Genomic DNA, 19,051 nt, shown 5'->3' with positions numbered 1-19,051 from the left:
ATATGTACAGTCCAGTTACATTTTTAGTCATCCATTATCTCTTTGACTTGTACATTTTTTTTGTGTGTAATGACGAAGCTATTCTGTTATCATCAAAAACAAGAACCCTTATTCTTTCAATTACAATTAATACCTAGACAAATATTTGGGTACACAACTATCCAGAAAGAGTTTTTGTCTGACCAGTTTTTCCCCCATGTTGAACAGTGAGTGATTTAAGTTTCCCTCCTCTTCTCCAGTATTGTATCCAACCACCAGAAAAGAAAGATGCCTTTGGGTGACGATGGACATTCTTGGAAGAAGAAAACGTCAGATGTTAAGGAGAATTTCGACTTCAAGGAGATCCTGGGGACGTAAGTGTTGAAATCATATCTCACTAAAGGACCATTCTGTTGTTGAGGATATAGTGTAATAGTTAATATACAGTATAACTAGCATGCATGGGTCTGAGCCTTTTGCTATCTCTCTGCTCATTAAAACACCATAAAGAGTTCACACGGAACGCTTAGCAGTGTTATTCAGATTCAGGCTACAGCATTATTAATACAGAGGGACATTTGCATGCGTTTTCTGTACCTCTACATTTGCATGTTTAACACTGACTGACGACCTCTTTAGGTATATTGGTCATGTTTAATGCAGGCGTGTGGGCAGAAAGTTGCTAATAGAGTCTAAAGTTTGAGTGATTGGGGGATATTCTCTTCAGTGAGCAGTGAGCTCAGATCAGGACTCTACCTTGACGACATGCTCATGATTGGTTATTATGAATGCTGAGGTCTACTAGCCTATTGAAGAAAATTCCCCCATGGTTTTAGATTACACTGTTGAGGTGTTTGTGTGTGTGTCTAGGCTCTCGTGTCCTTAGTACGAGTCGGTCTGGTCCAGTTGATAATGTATTCTAACATCAGAACCTGCCTTGCTCTGAGCAGTACTTTGATGTGTTACATGTATTTTCACTGAATTATAAATGGCCCGGGGGGATTTTGCACTTTTGCTTTTCATATTTAGCTTTTTGTTGTTGTTGTATTTTCCAGAGTGTGTTGTGTTTCATGTCTGTATGTGATTTGAGTGGAAAGGACATCACTGGCGTTCTAGGTATTCTGGGCCACATCAAGTATGAAAGTGCAAGCTAAAATACTGTACATTGTCAGAGATGTACAATTTTTATAGAGCTGACATCAGCTGTGCTATTTTGACATGTTCCCTGATGGGTGAGAACATTCTTCAGTGATGTTGTTTCCCTGCTCAGTGTGTGTGTGTGTCGACGTGTAAGCTGACCCTTGACCCAGGAAGCAGTTAGCAGAGGGACTTTGGTGCCCTTTCCCTGACTTGGAGAGAGAGAGAGAGAGAGGAACCAAAAACTACAGGCCATTGCTAAAGAGGAATGAGAGGTTGAGCGAGACTGAATGCCTAACATATACGAGGAGCAGACAGAGAAAAGACAGGAAACATGCAATCAGGGGACTAGCTGTAGCTCCATACAATCCGGTGTTCAGAGAGACATCCCGTGCTTGGTCAGTGCCAGTTGTAGCGTGAAGTCTGTCCTTTCAACAGCTCTGTGTTTAGGTTTGAGGGGGTCGGCCTTCTACACTAAAGTGTTGACTAATCCAGTGGACAGGGCCTTTCATTTAGCCCCGAATGGTGATGGGTGGCTCTGTTTCTCCCATCAACAGTGATGGAGAATATTGTGGGGAGAGTGTTTGTGGGTCTGTCTGCGTGTATCTGATGTAAAGAGGGTTTAATACCTGTAATGTTTTTTCCTGATTCTAAATCTAATTGATGTAAAAGAGTGGGATGTACACAGAGAGCTAATATTAATAATATGCATGTCAATCTCTCCTGCTCAAAGTGGAGGAGAGATTGACTTCATCAAGTCCAAAACAGACTATGTAAGGCGCACAGTACTACATGGAACTCTATTCCACATCAAGTAACTCATGCAAGCAGTAAAATTTGATTTAAAAAAACGATACAAAAAATACCTTATGGAACAGCGGGACTGTGAAGCAACATAGGCACAGACATATGCACTATACACACACGAACACATGGATTTTGTACTGTATACAATTGAAGTCGGAAGTTTACATACACCTTAGCCAAATACATTTAAACTCAGTTTATCACAATTCCTGACGTTTAATCCTAGTATAAATTCCATGTTTTAGGTCAGTTAAGATCACCAATTTATTTAAAAAATGTGAAATGTCAGAATAATAGTAGAGAGAATGATTTATTTAATCTTTTATTTATTTCATATTTCTTTCAAGAGTAGCAGCTAATGGGGATTCCTAATAAATACATATTCAAACAGGCAGTAAGACGCTTGTGAGGAACTGTATTGCGATGAAGTTTAATAAAGTGTGTGTGCTCATCCACCTCCTCTACTCCCTGTTCACCCATGGCTGCGTGGCCAAGCACGCCTCCAAATCAATCATCAACTTTGCAGATGACACAACAGTAGTTGGCTTGATTACCTACAACGATGAGACAGCCTACAGGGAGGAGGTGAGGGCTCTGGGAGTGTGGTGCCAGGAAAACAACCTCTCACTCAACGTCAACAAAACTAAGGAGATGATCGTGGACTTCAGGAAACAGCAGAGGAAGCACCTCCCTATCCACATTGATGGGACCGCAGTGGAAAAGGAGAAAGCTTCAAGTTCCTCGGAGTATACATCACTGACAAACTGAAATGGTCCACCAACATATATAGTGTGGTGAAAACACCTAAAACCCTCAGAAACTTTTACAGATGCACATTTGAGAGCATCCTGTCGGGCTGTATCACCGCCTGGTATGGCAACTGCACCGCAAAACTCTCCAGAGGGTGGTGCGGTCTGCCCAACGCATCACCGGGGGCAAACTTCAAGCCCTCCTGGACACCTACAGCACCCGATGCTATAGGAAGGCCAAACAGATCATCAACGACATCAACCACCCGAGCCACTGCCTGTTCACCCCGCTATCATCCAGAAGGTGAGGTCAGTACAGGTGCATCAAAGCTGGACCGAGAGACTGAAAACAGCTTCTATCTCAAGGCCTTCTATCTCAAGACCGCTAAACAGCCATCACTAGCACATCAGAGGCAGCTGCCTATAGACATAGATTAGAAATCACTGGCCACTTTTAGAAATGGATCACTAGCCACTTTAATAATCTTTAAGTATCTAGCATTACTCATATCATATGTATAAACTGTACTCCACACTATTCTATGATATTTTAGTCACTTTTAAATTGTGTTTACATATTGCATCCCCCATTTCATATGTATATACTGTATTGTATTCTATACTACACCACTGACTGTTAAACAGCCATCTCCAGCACATCAGAGGCTGCTGCTTATAGACATAGATTAGGAATCACTAGCCACTTTAATCATGTCTCCGTATCTTGCATTACTCATCTCATATGTATAAACTGTACTCTATACTATACTACGGTATCTTAGTCACTTTAATTGTGTGTACATTTTGCATCGCCAATCTCATATGTGTATACTGTATTCTACACTATGCCACTGTATCTTAGTCCAATGCTGCTCTGACATATATGTATATATATTCTTTATCCATTCCTTACTTAGATATACGTTTATTTTGGGTGTTTGTTGTGAAACTGTTAGATATTACTTGTTAGATATCACTGCACTGTCGGAGCTAGAAATACAAGCATTTTGCTACACCCGCAATAAGATCTGCTAAACACGTGCATGTGACCAATAAAGCCTGTCTTCAGACTGCTGAATAATCTGTGTTCTGATCTCTTCTTGGTGCCTGGATAATGTAATCAGTCTAAACCTATTATCCAGTTGAGCTGTTTAAAAGGCTTTGGTGTACAGTCCTGCACGTTTCAACATGGCATTTGAAGCAATGTCACTTGGGAATGTGTTAAAAAAATTCTATGCATTTTGCTATGGATAATGCTGTGTTCTTTTCCTCAAATATAATAACTAAATGAATACTGCTAAATTCATTGTTTTGGGAATTTTCAAAAGGCCAGCATCCCGGAGTTGCCTCTTCACTGTTGATGTTGAGACTGGTGTTTTGCGGGTACTATTTAATGATGCTGCCATTTGAGGACTTGTGAGGCGTCTGTTTCTCAAACTAGACACTTTAATGTACTTGTCCTCTTGCTCAGTTGCGCACCGGGGATTCTCACTCCTCTTTCTATTCTGGTTAGAGGCAGTTTGCGCTGTTCTGTGAACGGAGTAGTACACAGTGTTGTTTGAGATTTTCAGTTTCTTGGCAATTTCTTAGCCTCAATTAGCCTTTTAAAATGATAAACTTGGATTAGCTAACACAACGTGCCATTGGAACACAATGTAGATATTCCTTAAAAATCTGCCGTTTCCAGCTACAATAGTAATTTACAATATTAACAATGTCTAAACAGTGATGTTATTTTAATGGGATTTTTTTGTTGCTTTTCTTTAAAAAAACAGGACATTTTTAAGTGACCCAAAATGTTTTAATGGTAGTGTGTATATATAATCTTTACAGTACCAATCAAAAGTTTGGACACACCTACTCATTCAAGGGTTTTTCTTCATTTTTACTATTTTCTACATCAAAACTATGAAATAGCACATATGGAATCATGTAGTAGCCAAAAAATGGTTAACCAAATCAAAATATTTTTTATATTGGAAATTCAAAGTAGCCACCCTTTGCCTTGTGACAGCTTTGCACACTCTTGGCATTCTCTAAACCAGCTTCATGAGGAAGTCACCTGGAATGCATTTCAATTGACAGGTGTGCCTTGTTAAAAGATAATTTGTGGAATTGATTTCCTTCTTAATGTGTTTGAGCCAAGCAGTTGTACTGTGACAAGGTAGGGGTGGTATACAGAAGATAGCCCTATTTGGTAAAAGACCAAGTCCATATTATGGCAAGAAAAGCTCCAGTAAGCAAAGAGAAATTACAGTCATTACTAAAAGACATGAAGGTCAGTCAATCCTGAAAATGTCAAGAACTTTGAAAGTTTCTTCACGTGCAGTCGCAAAAACAGTCAAGCTTTATGATGAAACTGGATCTCATGATGACCGACACAGGAAGGAAGACCCAGAGTTACCTCTGCTGCAGAGGATAAGTTCATTAGAGTTACCAGCCTCAGAAATTGCATCCCAAATAAATGCTTCACTGAGTTCAAGTAACAGACACATCTCATCATTTACTGTTCAGAGGAGACTGTGTGAATCAGGCCCTCATGGTCAAATTGCTGCAAAGAAACCACTATTAAAGGACACCAATAATAAGAAGAGACTTGGTTGGGCCAAGAATCACGAGCAAAGGACATTAGACCTGAGGGAATCTGTCCTTTGGTCTGATGATCTCCACATGTGTGGTTCCCACCATGAAGCATGGAGGAGGAGGTGTGATGGTGTTGGGATGCTTTGCTAGTGACGCTGTCTGGGATTTATTTACAATTCAAGGCAGACTTAACCAGCATGGCTACCACAGCATTCTGCAGCGATACACCATCCCATCTGGTTTGCGCTTAGTGGGACTATAATTTGTTTTTCAACAGAACAATGACCCAACACACCTCCAGGCTGTGTAAGGGCTATTTGACCAAGAAGGAGAGTGATGGAGTGCTGCATCAGATAACCTGGCCTCCACAATCACGTGACCTCAACCCAATTGAGATGGTTTGGGATGAGTTGGACCGCAGAGTGAAGGAAAAGCAGCCGACAAGTGCTCAGAGTATGTGGGAACTCCTTCATTCCAGGTGAAGCTGGTTGAGAGAATGCCAAGAGTGTGCAAAGCTGTCATCAAGGTAAAGGGTGGCTACTTTGAAGAATTGAAAATCTGAAATATTATTTTATTTGTTTATTACTTTTTTGGTTACTACATGATTCCATATGTGTTATTTCATAGTTCTGATATCTTCACTATTATTATACAATGAAGAAAAGAGTAAAAACGAAGAAAAACCCTTGAATGAGTAGGTGTGTCCAAACTTTTGACTGGCACTGTATCTTTTTTTTACTCTCCTCTGTTGACAATGGCAGAACAATTCCTGGTGTTATCTCTACACTGCTTGTCTCTTATTTGACACTATTTGCATCCTTTACATTCATAGCTTCTGTTAGTTCTAGCTTGAGCCTACTCTATTTTGTGTGAAGTGTCATGTTTTTTGTGAATCACAAAGAAACCAGGAGGATATTATCTATATTTTATTATTAAAGAATATCCTTTGCCATGCAGTTTCTATTCTAAATATCAGGTAAATATTTTCCAAATAAAGGATAACAATATGAGTATTTCCTCGTATGTTTATTTTATTTTATTTATTTCACCTTTATTTAACCAAGTAGTTAAGTTGAGAACAAGTACTCATTTACAATTGCGACCTGGCCAAGATAAAGCAAAGCAGTTCGACACATACAACGACACAGAGTTACACATGGAGTAAAACAAACATACAGTCAATAATACAGTAGAAACAAGTCTATAAACGATGTGAGCAAATGAGGTGAGATAAGGGAGGTAAAGGCAAAAAAAAGGACATGGTGGCAAAGTAAATACAATATAGCAAGTAAAACACTGGAATAGTAGATTTGCAGTGGAAGAATGTGCAAAGTAGAAATAAAAATAATGGGGTGCAAAGGAGCAAAATAAATAAATAAAATAAATACAGTAGGGAAAGAGGTAGTTGTTTGGGCTAAATTATAGGTGGGCTATGTACAGGTGCAGTAATCTGTGAGCTGCTCTGACAGCTGGTGCTTAGAGCTAGTAAGGGAGATAATTGTTTCCAGTTTCAGAGATTTTTGTAGTTCGTTCCAGTCATTGGCAGCAGAGAACTGGAAGGAGAGGCGGCCAAAGAAAGAATTGGTTTTGGGGGTGACCAGAGAGATATACCTGCTGGAGCGCGTGCTACAGGTGGGTGATGCTATGATGACCAGCGAGCTGAGATAAGGGGGGACTTTACCTAGCAGGGTCTTGTAGATGACATGGAGCCAGTGGGTTTGGCGACGAGTATGAAGCGAGGGCCAGCCAACGAGAGCGTACAGGTCGCAATGGTGGGTAGTATATGGGGCTTTGGTGACAAAACGGATGGCACTGTGATAGACTGCATCCAATTTGTTGAGTAGGGTATTGGAGGCTATTTTGTAAATGACATCGCCGAAGTCGAGGATTGGTAGGATGGTCAGTTTTACCAGGGTATGTTTGGCAGCACGAGTGAAGGATGCTTTGTTGCGAAATAGGAAGCCAATTCTACATTTAACTTTGGATTGGAGATGTTTGATGTGGGTCTGGAAGGAGAGTTTACAGTCTAACCAGACACCTAGGTATTTGTAGTTGTCCACGTATTCTAAGTCAGAGCCGTCCAGAGTAGTGATGTTGGACAGGCGGGCAGGTGCAGGCAGCGATCGGTTGAAGAGCATGCATTTAGTTTTACTTGTATTTAAGAGCAATTGGAGGCCACGGAAGGAGAGTTGTATGGCATTGAAGCTTGCCTGGAGGGTTAGTTAACACAGTGTCCAAAGAAGGGCCAGAAGTATACAGAATGGTGTCGTCTGCGTAGAGGTGGATCAGAGAATCACCAGCAGCAAGAGCGACATCATTGATGTATACAGAGAAGAGAGTCGGTCCAAGAATTGAACCCTGTGGCACCCCCATAGAGACTGCCAGAGGTCCGAACAGCAGACCCTCCGATTTGACACACTGAACTCTATCAGAGAAGTAGTTGGTGAACCAGGCGAGGCAATCATTTGAGAAACCAAGGCTGTCGAGTCTGCCGATGAGGATGTGGTGATTGACAGGGTCGAAAGGCTTGGCCAGATCAATGAATACGGCTGCACAGTAATGTTTCTTATCGATGGCGGTTAAGATATCGTTTAGGACCTTGAGCGTGGCTGAGGTGCACCCATGACCAGCTCTGAAACCAGATTGCATAGCAGAGAAGGTATGGTGAGATTCGAAATGGTCGGTAATCTGTTTGATGACTTGACTTTCGAAGACCTTAGAAAGGCAGGGTAGGATAGATATAGGTCTGTAGCAGTTTTGGTCAAGAGTGTCCCCCCACCTTTGAAGAGGGGGATGACCGCAGTTGCTTTCCAATCTTTGGGAATCTCAGACGACACGAAAGAGAGGTTGAACAGGCTAGTAATAGGGGTGGCAATAGTTTCTGCAGATAATTTTTTAGAAAGAAAGGGTTCAGATTGTCTTGATTGAGATTGATTTGTAGGGGTCCAGATTTTGCAGCTCTTTCAGAACATCAGCTGACTGGATTTGGGAGAAGGAGAAATGGGGAAGGCTTGGGCAAGTTGCTGTGGGGGGTGCAGTGCTGTTGACCGGGTTAGGGGGTAGCCAGGTGTAAAGCATGGCCGGCCGTAGAAAAATGCTTATTGAAATTCTCAATTATAGTGGATTTATCAGTGGTGACAGTTTTTCCCCTCTTCAGTGCAGTGGGCAGCTGGGAGGAGGTGTTCTTATTCTCCATGGACTTTACAGTGTCCCAGAACTTTTTTGAGTTAGTGTTGCAGGAAGCAAATTTCTGCTTGAAAAAGCTAGCCTTGGCTTTTCTAACTGCCTGTGTATAATGGTTTCTAGCTTCCCTGAAAAGCTGCATATCACGGGGGCTGTTCAATGCTAATGCAGAACGCCATAGGATGTTTTTGTGTTGGTTAAGGTCAGTCAGGTCTGGGGAGAACCAAGGGCTATATCTGTTCCTGGTTCTAAATTTCTTGAATGGGGCATGCTAATTTAAGATGGTTAGGAAGGCATTTAATAAAATAACCAGGCATCCTTTACTGACGGGATGAGATCAATATCCATCCAGGATACCCCGGCCAGGTCGATTAGAAAGGCCTGCTCGCTGAAGTGTTTCAGGGAGCGTTTGACAGTGATGAGTGGAGGTCGTTTGACTGCTGACCCATTACGGATGCAGGCAATGAGGCAGTGATCGCTGAGGTCTTGGTTGAAGACAGCAGAGGTGTATTTAGAGGGCAAGTTGGTTAGGATGTTAACTATGAGGGTGCCCGTGTTTACGGCTTTGGGGAAGTACCTGGTAGGTTCATTGATAATTTGTGTGAGATTGAGGGCATCAAGCTTAGATTGTAGGATGGCTGAGGTGTTAAGCATGTTCCAGTTTAGGTCGCCTAGCAGCACGAGCTCTGAAGATAGATGGGGGGCAATCAGTTCACATATGGTGTCCAGAGCACAGCTGGGGGCAGAGGGTGGTCTATAGCAGGCAGCACCGTTGCAGCAACGTTGAGAGACTTGTTTTTAGAGAGGTGGATTTTTAAAAGTAGAAGTTCAAATTGTTTGGGTACAGACCTGGATAGTAGGACAGAACTCTGCAGGCTATATTTGCAGTAGATTGCAACACCCCCCCCTTTGGCAGTTCTATCTTGTCTGAAAATGTTGTAGTTTGGGATGAAAATTTCAGAATTTTTGGTGGTCTTCCTAAGCCAGGATTCAGACACAGCTAGAACATCCGGGTTGGCAGAGTGTGCTAAAGCAGTGAATAAAACAAACTTAGGCTGGAGGCCTAAGGAGGCCTAATGTTAACATGCATGAAACCAAGGCTATTACGGTTACAGAATTCATCAAAAGAGAGCGCCTGGGGAATAGGAGTGGAGCTAGGCACTGCAGGGCCTGGATTCACCTCTACATCACCAGAGGAAAATAGGAGTAGGATAAGGGTACGGCTAAAAGCAATGAGAATTGGTCGTCTAGAACGTCTGGAACAGAGAGTAAAAGGAGGTTTTTGGGGGCGATAAAATAGCTTCAAGGTATAATGTACAGACAAAGGAATGGTAGGATGTGAATACAGTGGAGCTAAACCTAGGTATTGAGTGATGATGAGAGAGATATTGTCTCTAGAAAAATAATTGAAACTAGGAGATGTCATCGCATGTGTGGGTGGTGGAACTAATAGGTTGGATAAGGTATAGTGAGCAGGACTAGAGGCTCTACAGTGAAATAAGCCAATAAATACTAAACCAGAACAGCAATGGACAAGGCATATTGACATTAAGGAGAGGCATGCTTAGTCGAGTGATCAAAAGGGTCCAGTGAGTAGTGAGGTTGGTTGGGGTCACGGCGATTCAGACAGCTAGCCGGGCCATCGTTAGCAAGCTAGCATAGGATGGAGGTCTGTTTTTAGCCACCTCGTGCGTTTCCGTCGGTAGGATTAGTGGGGTTCCGTGTGGTAGAGAGGATCAATCCAATTCGCAAAAAAAATAATTACACATATATATATATATATATATATATATATATATATATATATATATATATATATATATATATATATATATATATATATATATAAATAAAAAAAATAGATCTAGTTATAGAGGCCCAAGAAAAAAAAGAAAAAAATGTCTGGTGACAGTGCAAATATACTGGAATGGTAAAGCCTTATTGATACATTAGCACTGAGCGATGAACTGTTCCAATGAAACAGGGTGTTTACATAAGGTGCACTGACATTAGACATACATTATTTGAATTTTCCATTAAGTACACACTTGATCCCTGTTAATGAGGATTTAAACATCATCCATAACACAGTTTACCTAATGTATCCCAATGACACCTTGTGTTCCCGATGGTCCTATGTTGGTGCCGGTATAAGTATTTGATTGGGATATTTCTACCACAGTGCTTGTCTCATTCCTATCATTGTGATGTTGGTCAAACATTTTGGGTAAACCCCCTTTTCTCTTTACTTCAGTTGTTACACATTTTTTAGATAAAGTTGTGTATGTGACGAGTATGTTCAGGTTTCCTTTCCTCCATATCCCCTGGTCTGCCGATGTGGTTGTCCGCCTGTTTATGGAAAGATCACCAGCTCACCAGGATGTCAGCTAAGAGTTCCCTGTTGGCTGGTTGTCTTAGCAACAGGAGGAGACACTTTCCATATGGACTCTAACAATCACTATGGAAACAAAGTTTGTATTTGCTATTAATAATCCTGGTGTGTGATTGTGTGAGCATTGTGAGGGGCGGTGAAGTCCCCTCATTGTATACACTGTTGAATGTCTCTGCTAGGAGCAAAGCTGAATTCCTGGAGACTCCCTCTTTGACGTTCTTTCACAAATAGGCCTTATAAGGGATGTGTGTGTGTGCGTGCGTGTGTGTGACTCCCCTCCCACCCTCCACCCCCCCATGCCATCCCTTTGTAGCAGAAATTCTCTGATCATGGCCTCAGTTTGTGTCCTCGGCTGTGTTTTGATCTTATTCAGCCCCACTCCACAACACAATAGCTGACTGATCAATCTGCCCTTAACAAGTTCAATGAATGGATGTATCTGTTATTTTTCTCATTCATAGTAATGAAGCACTCTAATGACAAAACATTTAAATAATTGAAATTCTAATTCAGGCCATTGTCTACCACCTACCCACTGATGTATTCTGTCACACAGAGGGAGGCTGATGAGGCTTATTGGGGAGAACAGCTTCCTTGCTACTCACTGTCTTGGTCCACATTGAAACAGGTACTGATGTGCCTCTGATAGGATGTATTGAGTCCCATTAAGTGAATATTTGTTAGTACTGGTAATGAATGTGACTTAATGTGGAGAGTTCGTAAAGGTGACTTTGAAAAATGCCTTTTCAATGATAAACTGTGTTTGTGTGTGTGTGTGTGTGTGTGTGTGTGTGTGTGTGTTAATCTGTGTTGTTGTGTGTATGTGTGAGTGTCCTGCTGCTGCCGCCTGTGTTTCTGTAATTTAAACAGATCTGGTTAAATGATGCACACACAGTTAACATCACTACAACTAGGACTGGACGATATGGCCTAAAAATCATATCTCAATTTGTTTTTAAACGTATTGCCGATTCACAATATATATACTGATAAAACAACAATTGTATAACAACCCTTATTTATATATATATATATATATATATATATATATATATATATATATATATATATATATATATATATATATATATATATATATATATAAATAAGGGTTGTTATACAATTAAAGGTCAAATACACTGCATTTCAAATAGTCAGCAATAATCTAATGAATTCAGGATTTGTGAAGTTATACCTAGTCTAAATAAAAGTATAAGACCCACTAATAATGTCATTTTTATATCGAAATAGTTTAACCTACTGTTTTTGTTGCAATAATCACTGATCTGTAGTGCGTATGGCCCAGTACATCACTGGGGCCAAGCTTCCTGCCATCCAGGACCTCTATACCAGGCGGTGTCATAGGAAGGCTCTAAAAATGTCAAAGACAGCCACTCTAGTCATAGACTGTTCTCTCTGCTACAGCACGGCAAGCGGTACCAGAACACCAAGTTTAGGTCCAAAAGGCTCCTTACCAGCTTCTACCCCCAAGCTATAAGACTGCTAAATAGTTAATCAAATGGCTACCCAAATCACTTTATCTCTACCTACAGTGGTTTCTCCTTTAAAAATCCCGCATGAGGGAGCGTAATCATCGCCTGACACTAATTAGCATAATGCAACGGACATAAATATTCATAGAAAATATTCCTATTCATGAAAATCACAAATGAAATATATTGAGACACAGTTTATCGTTTTGTTAATCACCCTGTCATCTCAGATTTTCAAAATATGCTTTACAGCCAAAGCTAGACAAGCATTTGTGTAAGTTTATCGATAGCATAGCATTTTGTCCAGCTAGCAGCAGGTAACTTGGTCACGGAAATCAGAAAAGCAATCAAATTAAATTGTTTACCTTTGATGAGCTTCGGATGTTTTCACTCACGAGACTCCCAGTTAGATAGCCAATGTTCCTTTTTTCCAAAAATAATATTTTTGTAGGCGAAATAGCTCCGTTTGTTCTTCACGTTTGGCTGAGAAATTGCCCGGAAATTGCAGTCACGAAAACGGCAAAAAATATTCCAAATTAGCTCCATAATATCGACAGAAACATGGCAAACGCTGTTTATAATCAAGCCTCAAGGTGTTTTTCAAATATCTATTCGATAACATATCCATCAGGACAATTCGTTTTTCAGTAGGACCGATTGGAGTAATGGCTAGCCCTGTATTTTACACGAGAACACTCTGGGAGCATCAGGTGACCACTTGCGCAATGTAGCCGCTTACGGGTATTCTTCAACATAAATGCGTAAAACTACGTCACAATGCTGTAGACACCTTTGGGAATACGGAGAAAGAGTAATCTGGTTGACGCATAGGAACGCAGCGCTTTCAAAACATGAGGCACTTCCGGATTGGATTTTTCTCAGGCTTTCGCCTGCAACATCAGTTCTGTTATACTAACAGACAATATTTTTTACAGTTTTGGAAACTTTAGAGTGTTTTCTATCCTAAGCTGTCAATTATATTTCTAGCATCTTGTCCGGGAATGTTTTTTTTCCAAAAATGAAAATACGGCCCCCTAGTCACAACAGGTTAAGCCTTGTTTTTTTATTCTAACACGGTCAGTCATCATAATCATCAGGAGGTGAAATGCAAAACTGACCTTGGATCCTTAACTCTGTGACTACTACATCTATATCTGTATTTCAATGTAAAGCATCTCTTACATAATAATTCCTGTTGAACCGACCAAGTGACCTTTCACCTAAGATCATGCTGTGCCCTCTGTATCTGCCAGTTCAGATGCGGGAGGGGTTCACCAACACAGCTGATATAACCTAGAGGATTTAGGGAGAAGGGGGAGAGGGATGAAGTGAAGGAGAGAAACGGTTATTGTGTGCGTGAGTGGTCTCACCTGGTGTCCACACTAAGTGGCTACAGAGTACTTTATGCTGAAAAACAGACACGAGGACAAACAATAGAAGATAATGTCAATAGAAGATACTGTATGTGACGCAGACACCTATCAGAGTGTACGTGAAACATTTAAATATAGAGGGCTATGTGTCTCACCACTTGGTTTTTGCAAGGCTAACCCCCAGGGAAATCATGACTTGGCAGCAACAGATAGCCCAGTGAAAATGGCTGTGTTTATGTGGTGTAAATCTGAAAATTAGCAGCTGACATCTTAAGGGTTTTTTAATTAATACATGTGAGACAGGTTCCATGTACAACAAAACAGGCAGAGAGGAAGAGAGAAAAACACAGAACAGTTTAATTACCTCTGGTTATGGAGACTTTTGCCAGCAATAAAGTGTCCATGGCCTGTTCCTTGGACAGTGAACATCTGGCAATATCTACATTTTCGACCCCATATGACGTGGCCTGCAAGATAGTTAGATTAATTTAACTTAAAATGGTGAGAACAGGCGTTCGTAGCTGAATGCTTTTGGTTAGCTTGAGAATAATAATTGCATGATTTATCATTCCACGGTATGTATGTATGTAATGTCGTAGAATGTTATGAACCAACACTGAATCGTAGGAGCTAACTACTAGCAATGTAAAAGTTGGACGGAAGAACGCCCAGTGCTGCCTACCTGAGATGTCATCATCACACAGTCCTTCTTTGTAGGTGTCCGCTATGACTTCCTTTGTGTCGGAAAAAAGTTGCTTTCAGAACAATTATTTTTGATTGAATTTAAAAAAAAGTTTTGCTCTTGACAATTAGACAAATGTACCTCCATAGTATATAACAATTTGCCTGTGAATAACCACACCCATACAAACGTGCTACTGTATGCAAAATTCTTGACGCACAACCAAAGATGCTGCCATATCCTGCCAGCATGCCCTGAGCCACTCAAGCGCAGAATGATGACGTGTGGAAGAGGGAAAGGAACGAGATGGGAACAACAACAATTTGTTGCAAGTTGGGGAGGGGGGCTAATAGCTGAACAATAGGACTATTCAACCTTTACTAAAGAATAGTCTATTAGCCGAGCTAGCTGTGAAAACCCCCCCTCCTATCACAGACCAGATTTGCCCTAACGACCAAGGGGTAGCTTGCTACTCAATGTAATAAAGTAATGCCTTTTCAAATAAGTTACCTTTCACGTTATGCTGGCTGACAATTTGTTAGCTATTTTTTCCTTACAAACCATATAGCATATAATTACAGCAGTATGTACCGGTATGTTAGCTAGCTACCTAATGTTAGTAGTTATACATCTAACTACCCAACGTTTATTGACTTGATTATTCCCGTCATTCTTAGCTTAGGTAAATGGTATAGTTGTTGTGTGTTCTCAATGGACTTGCACTCAATGGGTGCTTTCGTGAATTCGCTCTGGCTATCTACACCGATTTCAGAGCATTCTCATCTGAGTGTGCCAGAGCGCAGAATAATTCATTTACAAGCGCTCATCACCCATTGAATATTGCCGTTGTCAGTAAACGTTGGCAAAAAAGCGTAATTAAATTGTTTTCAGCAGCACAGTTACAGTCACCAACTCGCTGGTTAACACGAAAACTGCCTTACCAGCTCTGCTAGTGCGAGTTAAATGGTCAGACTGGTCTCATTTGTGTCTGGAAGTAGCTAGCAAGCTAGCCAACGTTAGCTTGGGTGCTTGACTGCCGATGTAAGGCCAGAATGCTCAAATCAACCCAACTCTTCGGCCCGAACGTCCAGTGTGCGGTCCGAGAGCGAAACGGTCTGAATTTACAAACTGACAATGCTCTGAATTTATGAGTGTCACGTTGTACAGCTCCATATTTTCTGTTCCGTCCTAACGGAAACCCAGAGGGTTTTTAATTTCTCATGGAATAGAAACACCATAATATTAATAAAGTTAATTTTGTTTGGACACACCTACTCATTCCAGGAATTTTCTTTATTTTTTCTATTTTCTACATTGTAGAAAAATAGTGAAGACATCACAACTATGAAATAACACCGGTCTCCCGTGTTTCTGTAGTACAGACATGGCCTGCTCTCTATGTTTTCTACAGTATGTATTGTAGACTGCACAGTAGCCCAATAAACTAATACACATTTCGTTAACTTCTTGATGCGCCCATCCCGTTAGCGGGATCATTTTCATCAGCATCCGAATTGAATGCCCTGAGTGCAGGGCGCCAAATTCGAATGAAATTACTAAAAATATTTAATTTTCATAAAATTACAAGTGCAATATAGCAAAACACAGCTTAGCTTGTTGTTAATCCACCTGGTGTGTCAGATTTCAGATTTTCAAGCTTTTCGGCGAAAGCATACCAAACGTTTATGTAAGGACATCTCTCTCAGTAGACAAAATATTACAAACAGCTGGCAGCCAAGTAGATTGGTCACGTAAGTCAGAAAAGCAATAGAATTAATCGCTTACCTTTGATGATCTTCGGATGTTTGCACTCACGAGACTCCCAGTTACACAATAAATGTTCCTTTTGTTCCATAAAGATTATTTTTATATTCAAAATACCTCCATTTGGTTGGCGCATTATGTTCAGAAATCCAAAGGCTCGAGCGGTCACGACATCGCAGACAAAAATTTCAAATAGTATCCGTAATGTTCGTAGAAACATGTCAAACGTTTTTATAATCAATCCTCAGGTTGTTTTTACAATATATAATCAATAATATTTCAACCGGGACTGTACCTTCTTCAATAGGAGAGAGATGTCCGCTCCAAACTGTATCTCATGCAAAACGCTGCTGGCACCCAGCCATACAATGACGCGACGTGATCTTTCTCGTTCATTTTTTCAAAATAAAAGCCAGAAACTATGTCTAAAGACTGTTCACACCATGGGGAAGCCATAGGAAAAGGAATCTGGTTGATATCCCTTTAAATGGAGCGAAGGCAGGCTATGGAACAGAGAGCTTTCAGGAAAAACAACACTTCCGGGTTGGATTTTCCTCAGGTTTTCACCTGCAATATCAGTTCTGTTATACTCACAGACAATATTTGGACAGTTTTGGAAACTTTAGAGTGTTTTCTATCATAATCTGACAATTATATGCATATTCTAGATTCTGGGCCTGAGAAATAGGCAGTTTCATTTGGGTATGTTTTTCATCCAAACATCAAAATACTGCCCCCTACACTCAAGAGGTTAATAAAATTAATGATTAAAAAATACTCTTTCAAAATGCAGATGTTGATTTAGTTATGTATCCATAATGAATTACTATGGGAATAAATATCACTGATTTACAGAAATATTGGAACAAAGATGTTTAATGAAGGCAAACAATTTAGAATCCTCCAATAATGTAGCCTACTCCCGACCGTCACGTTGTACAGCACCATATTTTCCATTCCATCCTAACGGAAACCCTGAGGGTTTCATTTTCCTCTGAATAGAAACACCATAATATTAACCAAATTAATTAAGCCACATTTCTTAAAATCAATCCCATATACTATGTTATTACAAAAACTGTTTTAAATTCTCTGGTAATGCCCATTTGGAATACTATCAAATGCTTCTCAAAGATGCCCTCTGGTTGTCAAACTAGCAATAACAGAAAAAATGGCAGACTATTAAATTATGTGCCACAGAATGCTGCTGTAGCACGCAAGGTGTGCCGCAGTATGACACAACTTTTAAAGGAGGAACGACTGTACATGTACATATTACCTCACCTCAACTGACCTGTACCCCCGCACATTGACTCGTTACTGGTACCCCCTGTATATAGACTAGAGGTCGAGCGATTAATCGGAATGGCCGATTAATTAGGGCCGATTTCAAGTTTTCATAACAATTTTTGGGCGCCGATTTCCAATTATTAAAAAATATATATACATATTATTATTATTTTTAATACCTTTTATTTAACTAGGCAAGTCAGTTTAAGAACACATTCTTATTTTCAATGACTGCCTAGGAACTGTGGGGTAACTGCCTTGTTCAGGGGCAGAACGACAGATTTTCACCTTGTCAGCTCAGGGGTTCCAATCTTGCAAACGCACAGTTAACTAGTCCAACGCTCTAACCATTGCACTCCACGAGTAGCCTGCCTGTTACACGAATGTAGTAGAAGCCAAGGTAAATTGCTAGCTAGCATTAAACTTATCTTATAAAAAACAATCAATCATAATCACTAGTTATAACTACTAATCCAGTTTAGCAGGCAATATTAACCAGGTGAAATTGTGTAATTTCTCTTGCGTTCATTGCACGCAGAGTCAGGGTATATGCAACAGTTTGGGCTGCCTGGCCCATTGCGAACTAATTTGCCAGTATTTAACGTAATTATGACATACATTGAAGGTTGTGCAATGTAACAAGAATATTTAGACGGAGGGATGCCACCTGTTAGATAAAATACAGAACGGTTCCGTATTTCACTGAAATAATAAACATTTTGTTTGCGAAAAGATAGTTTCCGGATTCGATCATATTAATGACCAAAGGCTCGTATTTCTGTGTGTTATTATGTTATAATTAAGTCTGATTTGATAGAGCAGTCTGATTGAGCCGCAGCAGGCCCGTAATCATTCATTCAAACAGCACTTTAGTGCGTTTTGCCAGCAGCTCTTCGCAAGCACAGCGCTGTTTATGACTTCAAGCCTATCAGCCTAATTGCTGGTGTAACCAATGTGAAATGGCTAGCTAGTTAGCTGGGTGTGCGCTAATACTGTTTCAAACGTCATTCACTTTTAGATTTGAAGTAGTTATTCCCCTTGTGCTGCAAGGGCCGCGGCTTTTGTGGAGCGATGGGTAACGATGCTTCAAGTGTGGCTGTTGTCGATGTGTTCCTGGTTCGAGCCCAGGTAGGGGCGAGGAGGGGGACGGAAGCTATACTGTTACACTGGCAATACTATAGTGCCTATAAGAACATCCTATAGTCAAAGGTATATGAAATACAAATGGTATAGAGAGAAATAGTCCTACAAATACTATATTAACTACAACCTAAAACCTCTTACCTTGAAATATTGAAGTCTCATGTTAAAAGGAACCACCAACTTTCATATGTTCTCATATCCTGAGCAAGGAACTTAAACGTTACCTTTTTTACATGGCACACATTTTTACATGGCACATATTACTTTCTTCTCCAACATTTTGTTTTTGCATTATTTAAACCAAATTGAACAGGTTTCATTATTTATTTGAGGCTAAGTTGATTTTATTGATGTTTTATATTAAGTTAAAATAAGTGTTAATTCAGTATTGTTGTAATTGTCATTATTACAAAAAAAATTATAATAATAAATCGTCCGATTAATCGGTATCGGCATCGGTATCGGCGTTGAAAAAA

The 19,051-nt window shown here is 40.3% G+C and overlaps 1 protein-coding gene across 2 annotated transcripts in view; it reads left to right on the top strand.

Moving 5' to 3' along the window:
• The window catches only part of camk1b (calcium/calmodulin dependent protein kinase Ib), a 70,017-nt gene that overhangs the window by 17,345 nt on the left and 33,621 nt on the right, over nt 1–19,051 (top strand). For both annotated transcript variants that reach the window (XM_090239495.1, NM_001124638.1), the window contains 1 exon segment: nt 240–353. In XM_090239495.1, the coding sequence (XP_090095621.1) occupies nt 268–353 (86 nt within the window). In that variant the 5' untranslated portion in view covers nt 240–267.

This window comes from Oncorhynchus mykiss, chromosome 7 (assembly GCF_057628025.1).
Source record: "Oncorhynchus mykiss isolate SJ-2025 chromosome 7, ASM5762802v1, whole genome shotgun sequence".
Taxonomy (NCBI): domain Eukaryota; kingdom Metazoa; phylum Chordata; class Actinopteri; order Salmoniformes; family Salmonidae; genus Oncorhynchus; species Oncorhynchus mykiss.
The sequence above is the reverse complement of the archived record's forward strand: the minus strand, read 5'-3'. Positions and strand labels throughout refer to the sequence as shown.